Raw genomic sequence first — 21,436 nt, 5'->3', positions numbered from 1 at the left:
CTAATTAAGTAAAGTGGAACAAGACAAGACAATAAGACTGTTCTTCAAAAAAAAAAAAAAAAAAAAGAGAAAAAAAACAAAACAAGAATGGCATAACTGTTAGAAAATATTAACTTTTATGCCAGATATCATTTTATTTGATTTTATTAAATAGTCCTTCTTACAATTTGCATAATTTACCCAATCGCACAAGCACTTTTTCCTATGCTTTTTCTATATAAACGCATTGTAAAACAGTTGGGGTTAGCATCCTGCCCAAGGATAGTTGCCATGCAGACTAGAGGAGCCAGGAAGCAGCTAGGGATCGAACCACCAACCTCCCAATTAGTAGATGAGCTACAGCCACCCATGGGTTGATAAGATTAGAGAAAGGTCTAGGAAGATAAAGGAAATTCTTTAACTTACCTGATAAGACTGAGGGGACAGAAGTGTTCAGATCCGAAATGAGAGAGAAGTTCAACCTGCAGGTACAATAGTTAAGCTATTAAACAGTATAAAAATATGCACAACTCCATGAACCCACAACCCACCAAATTAGTAGAACTGCCAAGCTTTGACAGTTTGTGCATGTTTTACTTGTTTATTATCCACATGCATTAAAGATGAAACTCTACTCGCCCATTTTAGTATACAGAAAATAAGTGTTCTTATTTCAGCCCATTATAACCTCTGACAGAAAGAGAAGAGTGCTAACCTTTATGTACTTGATGAACATCTGATGCGAGAAGAAGACAAAGACAGAAGGAGAGAGAAATAAAACAAGAAAATGAAATCAGTAAGAGCTGATTCAAGCTACAAGGAAGTCAAGAATCTGTGTACGGTTCAGCCCTCTTCTACGACAAACACACAGCTGATATATGCAAGATCACCATTCTGCAACAGTACACAGGCAAGACACTAAACAGATGTTTCTAATAAGCTGCAAGAAAGAAACAAGCAAGACTGAGGGAAAGACAGAGACTTACAGGCTCACTACTCATTAAAAAAAAAGAAGAAAAAAAAAAAGAAGATGCTCAGGAAGTAGAAACTAAAAATAGATGAAACTGAAATCTAAAAAAAACAAACAAGTTTATGTAATAAACAAAACTGGTTCAGAATAGATGTGAATCAACAGTAAGCTCCTACACAAAACACCCACGAGTTACATAAAAAAAAAAGGATAATTATCCAAGTATTAATCACCTGCTTAACAAGTCTACACTGAATATTTATTGGCAAAAGTGATTGTAAGGAAAGAGACGGTTTAGAAGAGCACCGATTTAGATCACACTTTCAAACCCATTTTTATAGATAATAATGGGCTGTTGTGTGAAAGCTCACAGACATAACTACATAGCCAACCTTTAACACACTTAATCAGAAATAAGCAGATTTCATAAATACAATGCACAACAAATTTCCTTAGGAGGCTATGTGTATGACAAAAAAGAAAATGATAATAAAGTGATATCCATCGATGAACACCTTGCCTTGTTTGTTACGCTGCAATTTAAGCAGAAATGAGGCACGTCTGGTTTGACTTACGGATGGAGACAGAATCCCAGATATGGGAGCATTTAGGAATCTGAACCATGAGTGTAGGGACAAAAATTATTTTAATGCTTCTTGTTTGTTTAGTTTTCCTTAACATTCAGTGGCAAACCTAATGTTTAATCATCCGAAATTTAAATCCATTTTAGTGGAAACTACTGTAAGCGCCCTGAAAAAGGATCACGGCTTAATATAAACTCTAGCATGATGTAAGTGCAATCCACACAGTCCAAGACGGCCAGTCGTGACGCTCACATGTTAAATACAATCAAAACAGTCGTTGAGTTCCTCTACCATGTAATTCTCACATGTAAACAGTTACGCCCTCACAGTCACTATAATTTAGCTATTCAAAAGATGATCGCCCTGATGTCATCAGTAACTTTCTATTAAGTCACAAGACACTCCCTGGACCTACACCTTTAACTTCTGTATATAAGCATGTCAGTATGTGTGTATATCTATGTCTAAGATACCACTGAAAATGAGGACATTTTATGTACACTTTATGATATGTTATTATTCTATCTGCAAGTAAACAGGAGTACCTTCACATATTTAGCATAAAGCTGTTCATCTAGTGGGAAGCTCTGGACTATCCGTTCATCGCGAGCATGGAAAGTTCCCAGCTTTACCCACTTGTTGGTAGGATATCTGCAACAGAGAGAGGGGAAACGTACGATGTGAATGTGAGGAAAATCGATTTTGTAACATGTCATCTGGCATGACCTCACAGGGTGGATACAAATGTCATTATATTCATGCCATTCTCTAAGAGCGGCAATTATCGGCATTATGGAGCAAGACAGCGCTAGATATAAATCTTTAACAAAGACAACACAAGCCCTGACTGCACTAAATTTAGAGGTGATAATACTAGGGGACAAAAATGAATGCAAAACTGGTTAAGAAACTGATTTAATTATAGAGTACTGGCTTTCCCCTCATGTCTAAATGGGTTATGGTGGATAGCTGTCAGTTTCTTGCTAATATTGTAGGATCTTTACCTTACAATATAAAGAGCTGTAAGGCAACTGTTGTGAACTGGTGGTATATATAAATACAACTGACTTCTTCTAGGAGGAACTGAGTATGATCCAACCAGTGATGATAGAAAGAAAAGTACTTGATTAAAAAACTAACAAACAAAAAACATTTAATATTCATTTATTATGAGCAAAAAATAACAAAAAAAATTATGCAAAACTATTGTGAAACTTTATTTAGTCACAGTGCAAGTTTGGAAATGGGATACCTGAAAGGTCTCTATGTGCTTAAGTTGATAACCACTATGTATGTCCTTAGCTAAAAATAAATAAATAGTAAAAATTCGGTTTTTAATATTTTTTAGTGACATATTTTAGTGACATGCCTCTTCATTCACTTTTAATTTCATGTGGAAATGAACTGAAAACATACTACTTTCTATACAACACTAGAAATGTAGATGCAAGGCCTATGCAAATCATTTGAGCAGGTTAGTGCAGCTACGCAGCTTGTGAGATGCGTGCTTGTGGGACGGCTTGAGTATTGCTGCAGTGGTACATCATTTCGTTTTTGGCATGGTGCCTGTTTGTTTCTGTTTTTTCCCTCTACACCTGAGGCGCATGGCTGTCAGCAAAACTGACAGTAAAGATCTGTTGATAGTCATACTGATGTAACAATAAGCAACATTACATAACTGAGTTTGTGGTATTAAAGGGTGGGCTTTAAATGAATGTTATAGTCATAACAGAAACCCAGTGTGGGTGGTGATCGTGGCTCAAGAGTTGGGTGTTCGCCTTGTAATCGGAAGGTTGCCGATTCGAGCCCCAGCTCAGACAGTTTCGGTCGTTGTGTCCTTGGGCAAGACACTTCACCTACCGCCTACTGGTGATGGCCAGAGGGGCCGATGGCGCGATATGGCAGCCTCGCCCCAGGGCAGCTGTGGCTACAACTGTATGAATGTGAGTGTGAATGAATAGTGATATTGTAAAGCGCTTTGAGGGGTCCCAAAAAGCGCTATATAAATGCAATCCATTATTATTATAAAAGTATTATGTCAGTAATTTAAAAGAACATCCCTCTATGAAGCTTTGTGGTTACTATTTTTCACTGCTTGTCAATGCAAATACTACAAATATCATGGTTAAGATAACGAAATGGCCATTATGAGATAAAAATCGATGCAGGAACATGCCGTTATGAACAGGGGAAGTAAATGGTGTGGCATGGGGCTTACACAGAGCTTTGTCTGCTATAACTGTCTGACAGCATGCTGAGTGTAGTTTTTCAATTGCACACTAGCTTAAAAGAAGAAAAAAACAAACAAACAAACAAACAAGTGAATACCTGTCACTGATGGAAACTAGAAAGTCTTTGGGTGTAGATGAGAAAAGCTCAAAGTTTGCAATGTCCAACTGCTTCACTTGAATAGGCTCACAGAGTTCTATCACAAACCTGTAGAGAAGCAGAAAACACCCCAAAAAACCCAAAAAAACATAAAAAATAATTAATATAAAACTTTTAAAGCTAAAAATTGGGCTCAGTTAAACCCAACCATTATTGTGGGACCCACCAAATTTTGTTGCTGCATGGATTTAGCATGTATAAGTCCATATTCTCCATGAGAATAGCAGACGTGCTCTGAAAGAAGAAAAAAAGTTGAATTAAAATCCTACCATCACCCCAACATTGTTAATCTTGCTTGTTTCCTTATACAATTGCAGGCGAAATGTGACAAAAATGGTTTCATGCGTGCTTAGATGTGCGGTCTCAGCTTAAATGCTAACGAAGTCATTTCACACATCTGTTGACACATGACAGCATGACGTGAAGGTTCGTGTTTGTGTGTAGGCGGCAGAGTGTGATGTGCGTCTAACCTTGGCCTCACTGTTGGCAGAGAGTATCTTGGCTCCACACTCTACAGAAGCGTAGTTATTCTTGAAGTTTTTCTGGACCTTCTTTGTTGGATGGGGGCTGCTGCTGGTTGAGGTATGGAGAGACTGACCTGGACAGAGAAAGCACTACATTAGGTCTTTTCGAGAGCCTTGAAAATGAGTGTTGCCAAACCGCAAAGTATAGACATATTACACAACATGCATAAACACATGCTCCACTGACTGCTGCACACAGTGTGCATAGCGTGAAAAGGAAGGGGGGAAAAAGAAGGAAGCTATACAGGAACAGAACATAAGGAAGGATGCAACCGAGAAAAGACGCAGCATACAAACTGGTAGTAAGTAGTCTACTTTACAGAAGCAATGGCATAAACATGTTGTGTCACAGTCAGATTAACATCAGCAAGCTATTTTTGAGGTGCCTGAACCCAAACTTAAACAAGAACTTAGTTGTTCATGTGACGTGTCTCTAGTCATCCCTGTACGAGCTGTCTCGTGTCTGTACAATAAATCCACATACTTTTCTCCTTTTCCACCTCCATGACTTGCTTCTTCCATTCATCAAAGGTAGGGATGTCCTCTTTGCTGGGCACAGAGGGATCAGTCTCCCTGGGAGCGTTTGTTTCCCCTGTCTGAAACATACACACAGATCCAGAATGTAAATATCAGACGCCAAATAATAAGCAAAAATATTTACATGGTGGAAGAAGTGAACACTGAATTTCTGTTAACAAGGTTACTTTGGCATCAGTGACTCACTAAGCAAGTACCTTATTATACAAGCATAGTGTGTGGTAGAACAACTAAAAGATGCCCATCCTCTATTCGTGGTAGTAAAGCTAGCCCGTGGCGACTGAAGCACTGAGCTGTGAATAACATTTTGATGGATTATATAAGTGCCCCTTTGAGCCTCACAAGAGAGCCCGATTCTGAAAATCCACAACTCAGACAGCCTCTTATGTAAAACACCCTAACAGCCCAACAAGAGTCATTGCCAGCCACATACAGATTAGTCATCAGATCTCAGCTCCAAATCAGCAAAATGAGGTACAAATACACTGTGAACACAAGCCCTCCCGTCCTCTGAAACTAAATACTTTCCCCAGATACAATCGTCCTTCAACCATGAAAAAGCAACTGACAGCAGGCTGACTCAACATTTTCAAACTGAAACATTCAAATGTTGCCCTTTGCTAGAACAGATGTGCATGCTGAATATTTATAATGTTCATGGCCACCTAGACGGCAGGTTTCGGAAAGTTTTGCAGTCTGTGCGGACAGGTGGACTTACTCAGCCTTAGGCCACCGATCTTATTATATTCCAAGCTCAGTGCTCATGTCGTTGCAGTTGTTCCAAAATAATCTTCTCCCTCAGATCATATTTCAGGAACATCTCACCTGAAATAAGGACGTTGACTGTACCTTGGTCTAAGTTTTTTCCCCCACCACGTGTCCAACTGTCAAATTTTCCATCATGTTACCAGCAGTTTTATAATGCCTCAAGCCATATGCTACATGCGATTTGCTTCTTTCACAACAGAAATAACAATTCCCAAACACCACAAAGCCTCTAACCTGTTTTTTGTGTTGGTGGTGTGAGGTGTTGCCCACTTGTTCCAAAACAGACAGCTCATCTTCGAGCACCTCACGCTGCTCTTGTTCCTGGTCCACTAGGCCTGGAGTCGACTGAATTTCTGTTTCAGGACCAGAGCTGTGCCTCTGATCTGTCTGCTGGTCCTCTGTGACAGCCTCATCCATGCTACATCACAGAGAGGGGACCAATGTGGTGTAGAGGGAACAGAAAGAAATGGACAGGGGAAGAATAAAGAAACAGAAGGGCATGGAATAAATATAAGTTTAAGGCTTTGTCGAATATGTGAGTTAAAAAAAAATAACAACAAAATTGAGTTTGACATTTTTTTTAAATCCTTGGTTGGAGCAGGCAAAACAAAGAAGGCAAATTTTTTAAAAAAGGAAAAAAAAAGCAACATTAAGTAGAGAGCAAGGCCAGCGGTCGACGGTTGGGCACAGCAGAGAGGTGTAGCTTGTACCTTCATTATCAGTCTCTGTGCTTTGATTGGCTTCTGGTGGTTTGAAACTCACCTGAAGAGAGGGCTGCCAAAAGGGGAGCTTTCACAGGTTGCCAGTTCGGGGGGAATGACCCCGCACTGTGAATCAGAGTGCTCAGCAAAGACAAAGCTGTCTACTGGGAATTCATCTCCTGCACTGGCAACCCGCACTGCACTGAGGGAAAGAAAGGACATGGCGTTTACCACACCTCCTTACACTGGGGAAGGTAGACAGGAGGGTAGGGTGGAGGGTAGGGGGAGAGGGCAGGATGGGGACAATGGGGAAGAGATAAATGACACAGAGGCATGAGAGCGGGAGGGAGAGAAAAGGAAGAGGGGGGCAGAGTGGTTGGCTGCTGCTGGTGGCTAGCTGAATAGGACTTAAAATGCTGATTGAAATGTCCCAGTTCTGAATACAGAAGATACCATGGGAAGGACATGTTGTTGTTGTAGGAGATATTTAGACTAATCTGGGTCAAAGTTCCAGGTCCATAGGGATGATTCTCTTTATTTTTTTAAACTTCCATTAGAAAAACCATTAGAAAAAAATAAACAGTCCCTTGCTCCAGCACAATGCTCCATGAAAAATAACTGAAACATCCATGGGGTCAGATCTTCTTTAGACTCATCTTCTAGTGTGTGATGAGTCGCTTTGTGTAAATAATTGTGAAGAAAAAGCAACTGAGGGAAACATAAGTCAAACAAAAATACCAAAACACCTTTGCAATGTCTGACATAACAATAGTGGCACTGAAACGGATTATGTTAGACCTGGACTGTTGTGAAATTGGCTTTAACCTTAAGAAGAACAACATGTTCTGTGGGTTGTTTTTTTTGTTTTTTTTTAGCAATGTAGGATTAGAAAGTCAGTTCTCCAATTTCAGTTTTGTGGTTATAGCCAACTTCTCTTGAAAGACACCAGATCATTGGCTTGATGAAGTGAATCTGAGCTTACCCTGTGTGGGTCAGCCCAGCACTCTGTGAGGTAGGTTTGTTTTCAGCTTCATCGGGGGATGTGTCTGGGTTTGAGTCTAGATTGGGAATTGGTTCACTTGAAGTCTCTGCTGGGGTATCTGTGGTCACTTGGCCCTGTGCTGGAAATGGTTCTGGAGTGGCGAGCACTGGGGCATCATGGTCGTGGTCCTGTGTGTGAATCTGCAGGCCCAAGTCAGCCTGGGGATCTGGGGTAGGTTCTGGCTCAGGGGCAACAGGTACAGTATCTGATTCTGGGTCTAGCTTTGTCTCTTCCTCTCCAGCTTCTTGTGGCTTCACAGTCTGGTAACAGAAGAAAAATTACATTTCTGATTAGGGCTGTTCGACATAACGATATATATCGGACGCCGATATAAAAACATCTACCGTTTCATTTTACGCTAACGTTTGTTTCGTGGTGTCGCAAAATAAACATTTACGGCAATATTTTTTCATCGTTTTGATGGTCACCGTAGTGGTTATATTCATTTCTTACAGTTCTCTCTTTCTCTTATATTTAATATAACCACACTTCAGACGGACAAGCGCCTGTTTTTATGCGTTGTCATTAGCAACAACAACGGTAAAACCATCGCTGTCCGCTTGTTTATTTTCCGTATAAACCTTTCACAATAAAGCTCAAGATCCTGTTGAGACTTTTCAAAATAAACTGAATCACGTGAAAGAGTGACAGTATCTACGGATGAGAAGCAAAAAAATAGCCGTCAGGTGCTAAAAAAAAATAAACCTTAGACTCAAACGTTAGAACTATGGAACGCCAGGACTGCCATAATGAATTAATTAAATACACCATTAAATAATTAATTAAATGTGTCAATAATTAATTAAAATGGGAAATAATTAATTAAATAAATAGTTATGACACATGTAATTAATTAATTATTGACACATTTAATTAATTATTTATGTATTTCACATTTTAATTAATTATTGACACATTTAATTAATTATTGACACATTTAATTAATTATTTATTGACACATTTAATTAATTATTTATGTATTTCACATTTTAATTAATTATTGACACATTTAATTAATTATTTAATGATATATTTATTTATTTCATTTTGGCAGTCCTGGCGCCTGGCTCTCATCATGAAATAATTTTATCTGTCAACCTCACCCATCAAACGCAGGGGGCGGGGTTAACGCTGCCCATGCAGCTTGTCTAACATTTGATTGGTTGCCGTGCAAAGTAAGTCAAAACAGGTCGATCCTAGATAATCGATTGCTTGTGTAGAGTTGGGGCAGCCAGGTATCCCAGAATGCATTTCAAATCACAGGCAGCAATGTTGGTGGTGTAGTTTTAAAATACCCCGTTTTTCTGTCACCAACTACACTTTTAACAGTGTTTTAGCCGCGAATGTCGCGCTGTAATCTTCACATGTCGGGTCAGGTTGTCAACATAGAACATGTTTGCAAAGGTGCTCAGATGTTTTCAGAGATTTCAGTAGCTCTGCTAACAGTCAGCATGCAGAGTGCACCGAGGGGGTTACGTTAACCGGTTTGTTTACATATTCCACTCTCCGTGTTCCACGTGTTGCATTCGCAGATTCTCATTTTCACCGAACGATTGTCTCTTTCCACCTGGTCTTGTGTCTCTGTGCTTCTGTAACATAAAGAACGAGCTGACATTTTTCTCACGAAACCAGCGATCAGCTCAACAGGCCCTCAGTTTACCTGCATGCATCCTCCTCCTCACCTGTTTAACACCTGCTGCTAATTCAAGAAACACGCCCACGTTACCTGGTGATAGTCACAGTTTAACTGGGCAGCCGGTGCTCGATATTACGCAACCTCAGCACATTTTTCTGCACAAGATAAGTAAATATAGTTTTTCCCGAGCGCAGAGCTGCTGGAGCTTGTTTCCCAACAGAGCACTTTATAGGCGAACCCACTTTATCCGTGGCTGATGTCCTATCAGCGGCTGATGTCCAATCACCAGCACAGCGTTGAAACCTCACCTGAGTTTTAGCTCTCAGTGGTTAAACGCTGGACTTAATTCACTCAGGTTCTGTCTGTCGGGTCATGTTTACTTCGCTGTTTTATTTACAACTGAGCAAATCGGTTTGGCTGAGGTTAAAGTTACGTTTCAGAACTGCACAGTTTTACAGACGTTTAATGGTTCACTGGCACATGTGTTAGACTGAACCATTCGCTTTTCTTTATCTGGTGTGTTTTGGATTTAACAGTAAATTTTGAGATTAAACTGACTTTTAAAATGTTTTTATACAAAGAGGAAAGAGAAGGCGCATTTCCACCGAGAGGAGCAGAGTTTCCAACTACATGTTCATAATGCAGACTGCAACCTGGACAGAAATATTATATCATCTGTTTTTTAATAGTTATTCAACTGTATTCTAGGCACCAGCGATCTGTTAGAATTTTTAGAGTTTATTTAACTAAAAATAAATGAGGTTAACATATAATTTGTGTGATTTTTTTTTTTTTTCTCTCTCTCTCTCTTTTTATTCATTTATTTATTTTTTTGCTTTTTCGGTCATGTTATGTTTAACTGTCAAAGGTTTGTTACAAACTATGAAACACATGGTGCAGACTTCTGGATGTTAGAAGAAAACTAATACTGCTAATGAATTAGACTAAAGGCAGGAAGGTGTCCTTTAAAACTAAACATGTTAGTAGGACTTTATATCATAGTTTATGAAATAGCACGTGTATTTCAGTAATAGCTACTGATTTCAGTGTAGTAGTGAACAGTCACACAGCTCACGTGGTCATCTGTGATACTCCTTAACTATAATTTATCCAGGTTAACTTCAGTTAACTCTGAGCGGCTGGATCGACGGAGGTCAGACAACAATTTTACATGTATGATCTTAAAACAGGACACAGCCATTATCCGTCCTGGCCTCATATCAAATGTGAACGCAGACTGAGTCTATGTTTGACGTTTGCTTTATATCTAATCTCCCTCTCAAACATTTAAACAGTCTGCAGCTGAGGGAACACAAACTCAAATTGTCGGAACAGGTTTGCTCGTTTCTTGCGTTCATTTGGTAATTTATTAAATGTATAACTGTTATAACTGCTGAGTCTCTTACGCTGATGAAAATGCAGAAAACACAGATCATGAACACCTGTTCAACCAATCGCTTTCATTCCACTTTGATCTGCGACAAACTGACGGTTCATCTCTGTTACAGTGTTGTGTTAGACTGCTATATTTTTGTGTTCTTTATGCTGTAGATTTTCACGTCTCTGGAATAGTTGGCAGTATTAAGGATGCTTTTCTGTAAAATCATATTGATATGACCCGTGACATATTCGTAGATGACCGTTAGATTAGTCAGCTGGGAAACTCTGTGTTAACTCAGAGAGCTGAAGATATCGTGGATATGCTGACCTCGCTCTGTGGTGTACAGGTCAGTTTACCCTCATGATTAATATTCACAATAAAAATATTAGCCGAACATCATGTCTGTATGTGTGTCATAGTGTCGAACAACCTTTGTACAGTTAAAGCCAGCAGTTACTACATGAGGAAACACCAACGTTATCTCTTTTATGTGTTTATACACAGGTCACGCTGATTACTGAACAAAAACCCAAAGATCAGCTGTTAATTGAATTTATTTGCTCTCTCTCCTCCTTAAACATGTTTTTAATGTTAGTTATAATTCAGAATTGGCGACTGAAACACGTAGGACACATACGAACATCAGGAAATAAAACCCTGATAAATATAACCTCAGTAAAAGAAGTCCGTGTCAGCGGGGATTATTACAGCTGTGTACCGGGGCCTGCGCTTTGTCGGTGGTAATAACAGCTCGATTGCTTGCGAGGCGAGCGGGTCTATCCACGCTTTGCCGTGAGACTGGGCAGACATCTCCGAAATCATCGAAGCACTTTTGCAAAGAGGCTGTATCTTGAGAAACCGACCAGACACATGAAGATTAAACCACTACATTCTCGGCTAAAAAATATTAAAACTGTATTTGGTGACACACAAACAGGGTTTTTCAAAGTTCAGTTCTGTTAGTTTCCACATGCTGGTTGTTGCGTGCTAAAAACAATGGCCACCAGGCCAAAGCAATGGTTTTGAGTCGATCAGCGTTAACCCCGCCCCCTGAGTTTGATGGGTGAGGTTGACAGATAAAATTATTTCATGATGAGAGCCAGGCGCCAGGACTGCCAAAATGAAATAAATAAATATATCATTAAATAATTAATTAAATGTGTCAATAATTAATTAAAATGTGAAATACATAAATAATTAATTAAATGTGTCAATAAATAATTAAATGTGTCAATAATTAATTAAATGTGTCAATAATTAATTAAATGTGTCAATAATTAATTAAAATGTGAAATACATAAATAATTAATTAAATGTGTCAATAATTAATTATTTAATTAATTATTTCCCATTTTAATTAATTATTGCCACATTTAATTAATTATTTAATGGTGTATTTAATTAATTCATTATGGCAGTCCTGGCGTTCCATAGGCGCCAGGACTGCCAAAATGAAATAAATAAATATATCATTACATAATTAATTAAATGTGTCAATAATTAATTAAAATGTGAAATGCATAAATAATTAATTAAATGTGTCAATAAATAATTAAATGTGTCAATAAATAATTAAATGTGTCAATAATTAAAATGTGAAATACATAAATAATTAATTAAAATGTGAAATACATAAATAATTAATTAAATGTGTCAATAATTAAATACATGAGTCATAACTATTTATTTAATTAATTATTTCCCATTTTAATTCATTATTGCCACATTTAATTAATTATTTAATGGTGTATTTAATTAATTCATTATGGCAGTCCTGGCGTTCCATATTATAGAACAGGCTTTTCCCCGCAGCACGTCGTGTAATGAATACAAAGAAAACGGCGGCCTTTACAACTTACAGTGGGGCAAAAAAGTATTTAGTCAGCCACCGATTGTGCAAGTTCCCCCACTTAAAATGATGACAGAGGTCAGTAATTTGCACCAGAGGTACACTTCAACTGTGAGAGACAGAATGTGAAAAAAAAAAATCCATGAATTCACATGGTAGGATTTGTAAAGAATTTATTCGTAAATCAGGGTGAAAAATAAGTATTTGGTCACCTCAAACAAGGAAAATCCCTGGCTCTCACAGACCTGTAACGTCTTCTGTAAGAAGCTTTTCTGTCCCCCACTCGTTACCTGTATGAATGGCACCTGTTTGACCTCATCATCTGTATAAAAGACACCTGTCCACAGCCTCAACCAGTCAGACTCCAAACTCCGCCATGGCCAAGACCAAAGAGCTTTCGAAGGACACCAGGAAAAGAATTGTAGACCTGCACCAGACTGGGAAGAGTGAATCTACAATAGGCAAGCAGCTTGGTGTGAAAAAAATCAACTGTGGGAGCAATCATCAGAAAATGGAAGACATACAAGACCACTGATAATCTCCCTCGATCTGGGGCTCCACGCAAGATCTCATCCCGTGGGGTCAAAATGATCATGAGAACAGTGAGCAAAGATCCCAGAACCACACGGGGGGACCTGGTGAATGACCTGCAGAGAGCTGGGACCAAAGTAACAAAGGTCACCATCAGTAACACACTACAACGGCAGGGAATCAAATCCCGCAGTGCCAGACGTGTTCCGCTGCTGAAGCCAGTGCATGTCCAGGCCCGTCTGAAGTTTGCCAGAGAGCACATGGATGATACAGCAGAGGATTGGGAGAATGTCATGTGGTCAGATGAAACCAAAGTAGAACTTTTTGGTATAAACTCAACTCGTCGTGTTTGGAGGAAGAAGAATACTGAGTTGCATCCCAAGAACACCATACCTACTGTGAAGCATGGGGGTGGAAACATCATGCTATGGGGCTGTTTTTCTGCCAAGGGGACAGGACGACTGATCCGTGTTAAGGACAGAATGAATGGGGCCAAGTATCGTGAGATTTTGAGCCAAAACCTCCTTCCATCAGTGAGAACTTTGAAGATGAAACGAGGCTGGGTCTTCCAACATGACAATGATCCAAAACACACCGCCCGGGCAACAAAGGAGTGGCTCCGTAAGAAGCATTTGAAAGTCCTGGAGTGGCCTAGCCAGTCTCCAGACCTCAACCCCATAGAAAATCTGTGGCGGGAGTTGAAAGTCCGTGTTGCTCGGCGACAGCCCCAAAACATCACTGCTCTTGAGAAGATCTGCATGGAGGAATGGGCCAAAATACCAGCTACTGTGTGTGCAAACCTGGTAAAGACCTATAGTAAACGTTTGACCTCTGTTATTGCCAACAAAGGTTATGTTACAAAGTATTGAGTTGTATTTTTGTTATTGACCAAATACTTATTTTCCACCCTGATTTACGAATAAATTCTTTACAAATCCTACCATGTGAATTCATGGATTTTTTTTTCACATTCTGTCTCTCACAGTTGAAGTGTACCTCTGGTGCAAATTACTGACCTCTGTCATTATTTTAAGTGGGGGAACTTGCACAATCGGTGGCTGACTAAATACTTTTTTGCCCCACTGTATGTCTAAAAAAAATATATATTTTCATGCATTGGTTAAAACACTCGACTCCAGGTACACGACGCCCAGCTGGAAACACTTTACGCAAGTCGAGCTGCCCGAGATTCACAGAATTTACAGAAAATGTTAAATTTTTGTCATTTATATCGTTATCGACGATAGAATTCTTATATCGGGATATGAGATTTTGGTCATATCGCACAGCCCTATTTCTGATGCAATTTAACTGCTCACCTAGATCAGTGCCATCAGATTAAGATCAACATTATTCATCATTTTCCTTTTCCAGTTCATTTGTTTGTGTCCCACGTACATAATATACTTTTAAGAGTTTATGGTGCACACTTAAAAGCTGAGCTCTGCCTCACACTCCACCTTTAAGGTATTTACTACCTCAATTTCCCTTTTTTTATTGACACTATTTTTTTTTTTAAGCCTGCCTTAGTATCCTGTTCACGGTAACTTAACTTTTTGAGCGATACTCTGGAAAACTTCCAATAACTGATGTGTCTTTTTACCTCTTCATGGTGTATGCTCTGTTTTTGTAGTTTCTCTCGTGCTGCTCTCTCGGTCTCTAGCCCCATATCGTATGATGTGTGTGTCTTCCACTCTTCCACCACCTAGGAGAAAATAAATAATAAGAACACAGGATAAGAAATACAAGTTAATGACATTACTGGCATTGTTACTAGATTGAGTTTTATTCTAAAAATTTGTTTTTTGCATGTAAAAATGTCAAAAGCAAAAGGTCTTTCCATCTCCTGATGTGAAAAAGCCTTTTGTCGATGAACAAAGGCAACATTATAAGACTAATGACCGACTGCCAGGGCTGCTGGCAGAGCTGTTTGTTGTTGGACCTCAAACAATGATTCTTTTTCTTCTGTGCCCACAAATGCATACCAAAACTCATTCACTTCCCCAAATTATCATTCATTCTGATACTCACTGACACATGAATACAGAGAAGCATTTCAATTTATTTTTTTTTTAAAGTGAGGCGATCTACAATTTTCCTCGTCCTACTTCCAATGGCTGCAATGACGTCGACACACTTTGTATGAACTACTTTCAGTTTAGACAATATTTACCCACAAAGCCTGAGAAAACATGTAGAGCTTCAAGTTTGAACCCACAGGGCAGGTCCTAACCTAAATCACATCAACCTCTATGACTGATTCTGCAGAGCAGACCAGGTTCTGACAGCGTGTAACTGGGCTGGTTACTCAGCTTTGTGAGTAACCATTTACCCGGATTTGGTTCCACTTTTCCCCCACATGTAATTTTAAGTCTTGAGGAAGACCTTCACTATCATTTTATAGTTTTTAAAGTTAAACAACCAATGCCATTTTCCCTTTCATTATCTCCTACCCGTATAGAGTTTACAAGCCCCATTTTCTGTATTTCTGCATAAATATAACCTAAAGAAGAAGACGAAAAAAAAAGCATCTTTGACTTTGAGTTCCACACAAGTGCGATTAATAGATGAAGATACACAAAAATATACAAAATAATTACAACTATTTCGATTAGGGACAATGATTATATTGCATATCTGTGAGTGCAAGAGTAATTGAAAGTGTAAAATTATGTTGTTTTTCATCATAAATGAATGAAAATTTAAATTGTCTATTTTTTTTCTCTCCAAAATGCAGTGTCATAACCATCAATTATTGTCTGCCAACTACTCAGATTGTCATTTTATTAATCTTATCAACATTTGATGGTGGCAGATGGAACAGGAAGTCTTGGCCTGGATAGCCACCGACTACACTTTGGATAGTCTCAGGAAGCTATTTTTCATTGTGTTCCCAGATAAAGTCTTCCGGTTCTCTTTGTGCTTGTTAAGTCTGATGTAATTAGCCATTTTCAGATCCAAATACTCTTTTGTTTGCCTAAAGCAAAGATGTTCAGAAGTACCATTCATGTTTAAAAACAGCCCAGATTCACTAAACTCCTTTAAAGTGATCAGCGGAGCAGTCCTTCCAGATGTTAGAAGGTATTGGTAAGCTATAGTTACCTAGTTCAGCGGTCCCCAACCTTTTTTGCGCCACGGACCGGTTTATGCCCGACAATATTTTCACGGACCGGCCTTTAATGTGTCGCAAAGTAAATATGTAAAAGTAAATATGTAAAACTAGTACCGGTACCGAAAAAAATAAGATTTATTCATAACACACGTGAAAAGACCCAGCAAACCAAGTTAACGATAAAAATGATAACAAAATAACGCTGAAAACCGATAAAAACCCTGAAAACCATACATTTCACACTTGTGCTTCAACTCTCGCGGCCCGGTACCAAACGACTCACGGACTGGTACCAGTCCGAGGCCCGGGGGTTGGGGAATGCTGACCTAGTTGATGTATAAAGATGGGTTGTGATTGATGTAAAGAAGAAAAAAGTAAATACTAGAAAGATTTTGGAGGGTTTTACACTAGTTGACACATTTATCTGCCACTCAGCTTGCTGGGTATCTTTAGGCTATTATAAAACATCGCAACACTGGCAAAGTATTAATTGAAATACAGCACTTGTGAGCCATCAGATCACAGGAAGAAGATAAAGAAAATAGGCAATAAAAGCCCAGAGTTTCTGATATGATCCTACCCAAAAATATATATAATTATTAATTGCTGGAGGGATACTTCAAAAATGCTCCCTAACCTTATTTGTAAAACAGGAATTTTAGTTGGGCAGACAGTGATCCACTTCTGACGGACCAACATATTGGTCTCCAGGATATCAGTGAGTTTTTAAATAAATTAGCTTAAAGGTGTACTCCATTTAAACACTGCTAATTGAAGACTTTCCTACTCAGAACAGCAGGTCACTGAAATAACAAGAACATTAACCAAAAAAAGAAGGGCCTTGGAGCCCAAAACTGGCTCAATAGGTGCCAACTTAGCAAACACACCAGCCCATTTTTTGTCAACGTTTACTGGGTCACTAAAATTCATGACCCAACTCCCACAGGTAGAACTTGGTGTTAAGATGACCGTTTCTGTTTTTCACATTAAGAATGATTATACAAGTCTCCAAATTGTAGTCTGTTACAGTTGTTCATCAAAAGCTGAGATACATGAAAAGGCCAGAACTTCTACACACCTTGTTTTGCGTGGAGTCCTGCTCCTGCTCGAGGCCGTCAGGATCTTTCTCCTGTCGAGGCTGACCTGAGCCGGACAAGCTCTGCTCTGAACAATAGACATGTTGACTAGGGTACCTGAAAGACAAACAGGAGAAGATTTGTTAGAACATAAATAAGCCTTTGTATATATTTAAAAAAAAAAGAAAAAAAAAGAAAAAAAAGAAGAAGGATTACTATAGAAATACTTAGGCTGTATACAGCCTCGGGGGAAAGAGCCACTCACACAGTTAATTAAAGCACTGACTATAGGAGAACAAAGAAAGCTCTGAGTACAGGAGAGCAAAAGTAGAGATTCAAAACAAGGGCTAAAACCAAAGGAAGGAGTGCAAATTAAGTTACAAGGAGAGACAGACAGGAACAGAATTGCATGAACAAAACAGGGTAAACCAAATTCCTTTTGTCATGTGTATTCTTATAAGCTACTCAAGGCAAACTATTTTCTTTGATTCAAATTTGGCTCAGGATATTGCTGTAATTCTTTTAGGCATCTGAAAGTCAAGTTAAAAAAAAAAGTGTAGCCTGAGCACTTTCTGCACTGCTTCTTTGTGTAACTACTAATGCCTATCCATTTAAACACGCAGATGTTCTACACCAGCAGTTCTGAAAATTTCGCTAATTCGTAGCTCTTAAATCACCGACTGTGAGGAGAATAACAGTACTTTTACTGAATTGACAAAGTTGCAAACACACACACTATTGTGTTTTTTTTAAGTTACACACATTTCATACTTTATGTGAAATGAGCATTTTGTGAGATATCGAGATTCCCACGACTCGCGGTTATGTTCACCAACTTCCACCAACCTGCAGCGTGTTCAAACTCACATAATCTCAAAAATTACTGGGGTGGGGTGGGCGTGTGCGTGCGTGGGAGTGGTGGTGGTGGTGGTGGTGGGGGGCACGTTAACCTTCTATCAAATGAATGTCAACTGCAACAGTAAGTTAATAAAAAGGAGATCAAACAAGGATGGAAAGGTTATGAAACCACAAGACCAGAGCTAATAAAAGGCAAACAAAGCAAGAGACCGAACAAAGAAACAAGGCAGGGAGGCAGGAAAGATAGGCACAGCTGTTTCTCAGTTATTACTATATTAGTGGAGTAGAAAAGCAAAATGAAACAAGAGGTATGTCTCAACTGTCTTAACAAGTTAACTTAAGCCATCTGTCAGTTAGTTGATATTATAACAGGGTGAACAAGTTAGTCAGCATACAGACTTGGAGCCATTCATTTGGCTTATAGAATTAGTCAAACTGAATGGCTTTAGCTTTAAAGAAAGAACTCACACATTTGGGAAACAAAACAGAAAACTTAAACTGATTAAATAATTTAGTTCACGTCGGTGAAAAATCAACAAACCATGTCAAAGCTTCCAATGTAAGAAACCGCAATATGGAAACTGCCTGCTCATTTAAACTAGAGCTCATGTGCACTTATGAAAGTAAGCATACAAAGCTCAAACCTGAAGCATAAAAACACCCATCAGTAACTGTTGCACAGACAGACAGAAAGACACAACTCTACTCGCAAGTGCCATGTGATCCTCAGGCTGAAACCGTTCCTCTTGAGTGCTCAAATGTCAAGAGAGAGCGAAGCACATGGACAATCATGTTAGCACTCTGTCAGCCTGGCTGTCAGGAGTAAGGAGATGCACAGTGAGCAACATACGCAATCACTGACAGACAACCATCTGTGCAAGTCAGTGTCCTGTCACCCAGAGAGCCCTGCCTTCTGTATATTCTATGTTTGAAGAGATTAAATAGAGAAAAAAAAAAAAAAAAAAAAAACATGAGAAGAACATCTTTTGAAAGCTTTGACCCCTCTAATATAATCATCTCGGGCACAGACATTCACCAAACCTGTTTAGGAAAGTCAGGCTATAAGAAGCTGGCTTAAAGGGATGGTTAAATTAGATTGTTTCTCTTTCAGATATTAGAGAAACTGAGGGCTAGTGTGTTTGGTGGCAGGCCCGATATCATCAGGCGATATATGATTTTTGCCGATTTATCAGTAACAGCATTCAGTCATTCAAGTGTACACAAACACTTGATGCAGCAAAAACACAATAAGCAGATCTGAGCAGAGTTGGGCAGAGTGTAAATAATTACATAATTCTAAGGGAAATCTGTTCATGCTTTATGGTGATCGACTGAAATCTCACTTTAAAAGTGAACAAAAGAAATCAATAAAAAAAAATTAACAAACCGGGGCATTGCCGTCCTGGGGAAAGCAAAGCATATGCTGGATCAGAAAGCACTGCACATTTTATACTGTGCTTTACTACTGCCATATATGAGCTACTGTGTAGAGGTCTGGGGAAACACATACAAAAGTAACACACAAACAATAACTGTAATACAGAAAAGGGCCATTAGATTAATAAATAATGTGGGGTACAGGGACCATACAAATGCACTCTTTGTCAAAATGCAAGCTATTAAATTCCAAGACTTGGTGAAGCTTAAAACAGCGCAAATAATGTATAAAGTAAGAAATAAATTGCTTCCAAAAGAAATCTGTAAATTGTTCATAGAAAGAGAAGGTGGGTATAACTTAAGAGGGAAATGGAATTTAAAAATACAAAGTGCTAGAACAACTTTAAGAACGATGTCTATCTCAATTGCAGGAGTTAAATTATGGAACAGTCTAACAGAAGAAATAAAAGACAGTAAAAACATAAAATATAAAAACCTGATTTTAAATAAGTATAACAATGAAGAAAACGGGGTTAACCCAGGACGGTAATGTTGCTGGTAATGGTGTTGTGGTTCTTTTTTTTTTTTTCTTTTGGTTGTTTGTTTTTCCATAACTTGTGTATCTGCAAATATACACCTTCTGTATTTTTCATATGAAAGAAACTATACTGTGGTGGGGCTTGCTAATTTCTTGTTTTTGATTTATGTATGTTTTGTTTTGTTTTGCTTTACTTTTGTTTCATATGTTGTTTGTTTAATTTAAGACAAAAAAAAAAACATTTAAATGAATGAGAGGTAAAACTTGAGGGGGTAGGGACAAATAAGTAAATACTTCTACCTACTCCTTTTCAAACAAATAATGGAATAATATTTTGTAATGATTGTGAAGGTTCATGTTTGAAATGTTTGAAATAAAAATGAACTGAACTGAACCCACAATCAAATATCATTATCACATCAGTATAATAATAATAATAATAATAATATCATTAAAAACAAATGCTATAGTCAGTCAGGCTCTACTGATGGGATTCACTTCAGTTTATTACAAAATGAATCACAGCCCAGTCTTTGGTTTTACCCCAGTTTAAATATTGGGCAGAGGAGCAAAGTGTTATACCTGTGCCAGAGCTCAATTCTAAAGAGTATTAAACTCTAAAACCAAAGAATTAAATTTACTGTCATTTTAGAAACAGGTTGCTACACAAGCATATTTTAACCACATTTGTTAATTGTCATTTCATTTATTCAAGTATGACAGACATCTTATCTTGTTAAACAGAAACATTTATAGATCGCTCTTAAATTAAAGTCATACAGACTCATCGACTCTTTTGTATGTGGATTGTTCATGCTTACAAGCATAGCCATCTCCAAGCCAGCAAAAACCCTGACACAGCTGTCAAAATGAAATGATGAAATATGTGCACGGACGTATATGTGTTAACACCTCGTAGTGTAAGCGTTCCCCCAAAGGTGATAAAATGAGCCACAAAGCCAGAGGGGGAAACCTAAGAGCCAATCACTAGACAGACACTAAGGAGTAAATATGGAGCACAAGCTAATATATCATCCTGACTAAACTTAGATCCATAGCTTTAAGCTATTTTGTGTTGCGTTTCAAATGTCTCCTGTGACCCCTTATAACTCAAACACACATGAATGTAAAGGGAAAACATCGTCCATTCAGTGACGTCACGGCATTATGTAACAGACCATTAGCATATCATGAGGTCAACGTGGCATCCATGTATGCAACAGGGATGATTAATGGTTTTATCCTAAAATACTTTTAACTTCAATTTTAAACAAACATGAACGTTCATGAAAACATTGATTTGTTACCCAATCATCACAGGCTGACTAAAGAGCAGAAAAATCATTAAAACACATGTTTAGTCAAGTCAGAGCTACTCCATGCCTTCCAAAGCTAAACCAGTGTTTCACACACAGACACATATGAATCATAGATGTCCACACAGTCAAATACAGACTCTTTACCCTAATATCAAAAAGGAACAAAATTTACTCAAAAATCTTTTGAAAAAACAAAAATTTCAGGAAAATCCATGCCATGTGCCTGACACCAACATGCCAATTCATTTTATTTTGGATTATAATAG

General features: G+C 38.4%; 1 protein-coding gene across 6 annotated transcripts in view; it reads right to left on the bottom strand.

Annotated features, from left to right (window-relative positions):
• suco (SUN domain containing ossification factor) overlaps positions 1-21,436 on the bottom strand; it is a 47,186-nt gene that overhangs the window by 10,754 nt on the left and 14,996 nt on the right. For 3 of the 6 annotated variants that reach the window (XM_085152567.1, XM_085152564.1, XM_085152569.1), the window contains exons 2-13: positions 17,081-17,195; positions 14,494-14,595; positions 7,434-7,753; positions 6,513-6,653; positions 5,985-6,168; positions 4,930-5,044; positions 4,392-4,519; positions 4,088-4,155; positions 3,862-3,969; positions 2,079-2,184; positions 695-715; positions 406-461 (exon numbers count right to left, since the gene is read on the bottom strand). In XM_085152567.1, the coding sequence (XP_085008693.1) occupies positions 406-461; positions 695-715; positions 2,079-2,184; positions 3,862-3,969; positions 4,088-4,155; positions 4,392-4,519; positions 4,930-5,044; positions 5,985-6,168; positions 6,513-6,653; positions 7,434-7,753; positions 14,494-14,595; positions 17,081-17,195 (1,464 nt within the window). The remainder of the gene's footprint in view (positions 1-405; positions 462-694; positions 716-2,078; positions 2,185-3,861; positions 3,970-4,087; positions 4,156-4,391; positions 4,520-4,929; positions 5,045-5,984; positions 6,169-6,512; positions 6,654-7,433; positions 7,754-14,493; positions 14,596-17,080; positions 17,196-21,436) is intronic. The other 3 variants (XM_085152565.1, XM_085152566.1, XM_085152568.1) reach the window with 3 other exon arrangements.

Source organism: Neolamprologus multifasciatus, chromosome 23, assembly GCF_963576455.1.
Source record: "Neolamprologus multifasciatus chromosome 23, fNeoMul1.2, whole genome shotgun sequence".
Lineage (NCBI taxonomy): Eukaryota > Metazoa > Chordata > Actinopteri > Cichliformes > Cichlidae > Neolamprologus > Neolamprologus multifasciatus.
Note: the sequence above shows the minus strand (reverse complement) of the source record. Positions and strands in the feature narration are given on the sequence as shown.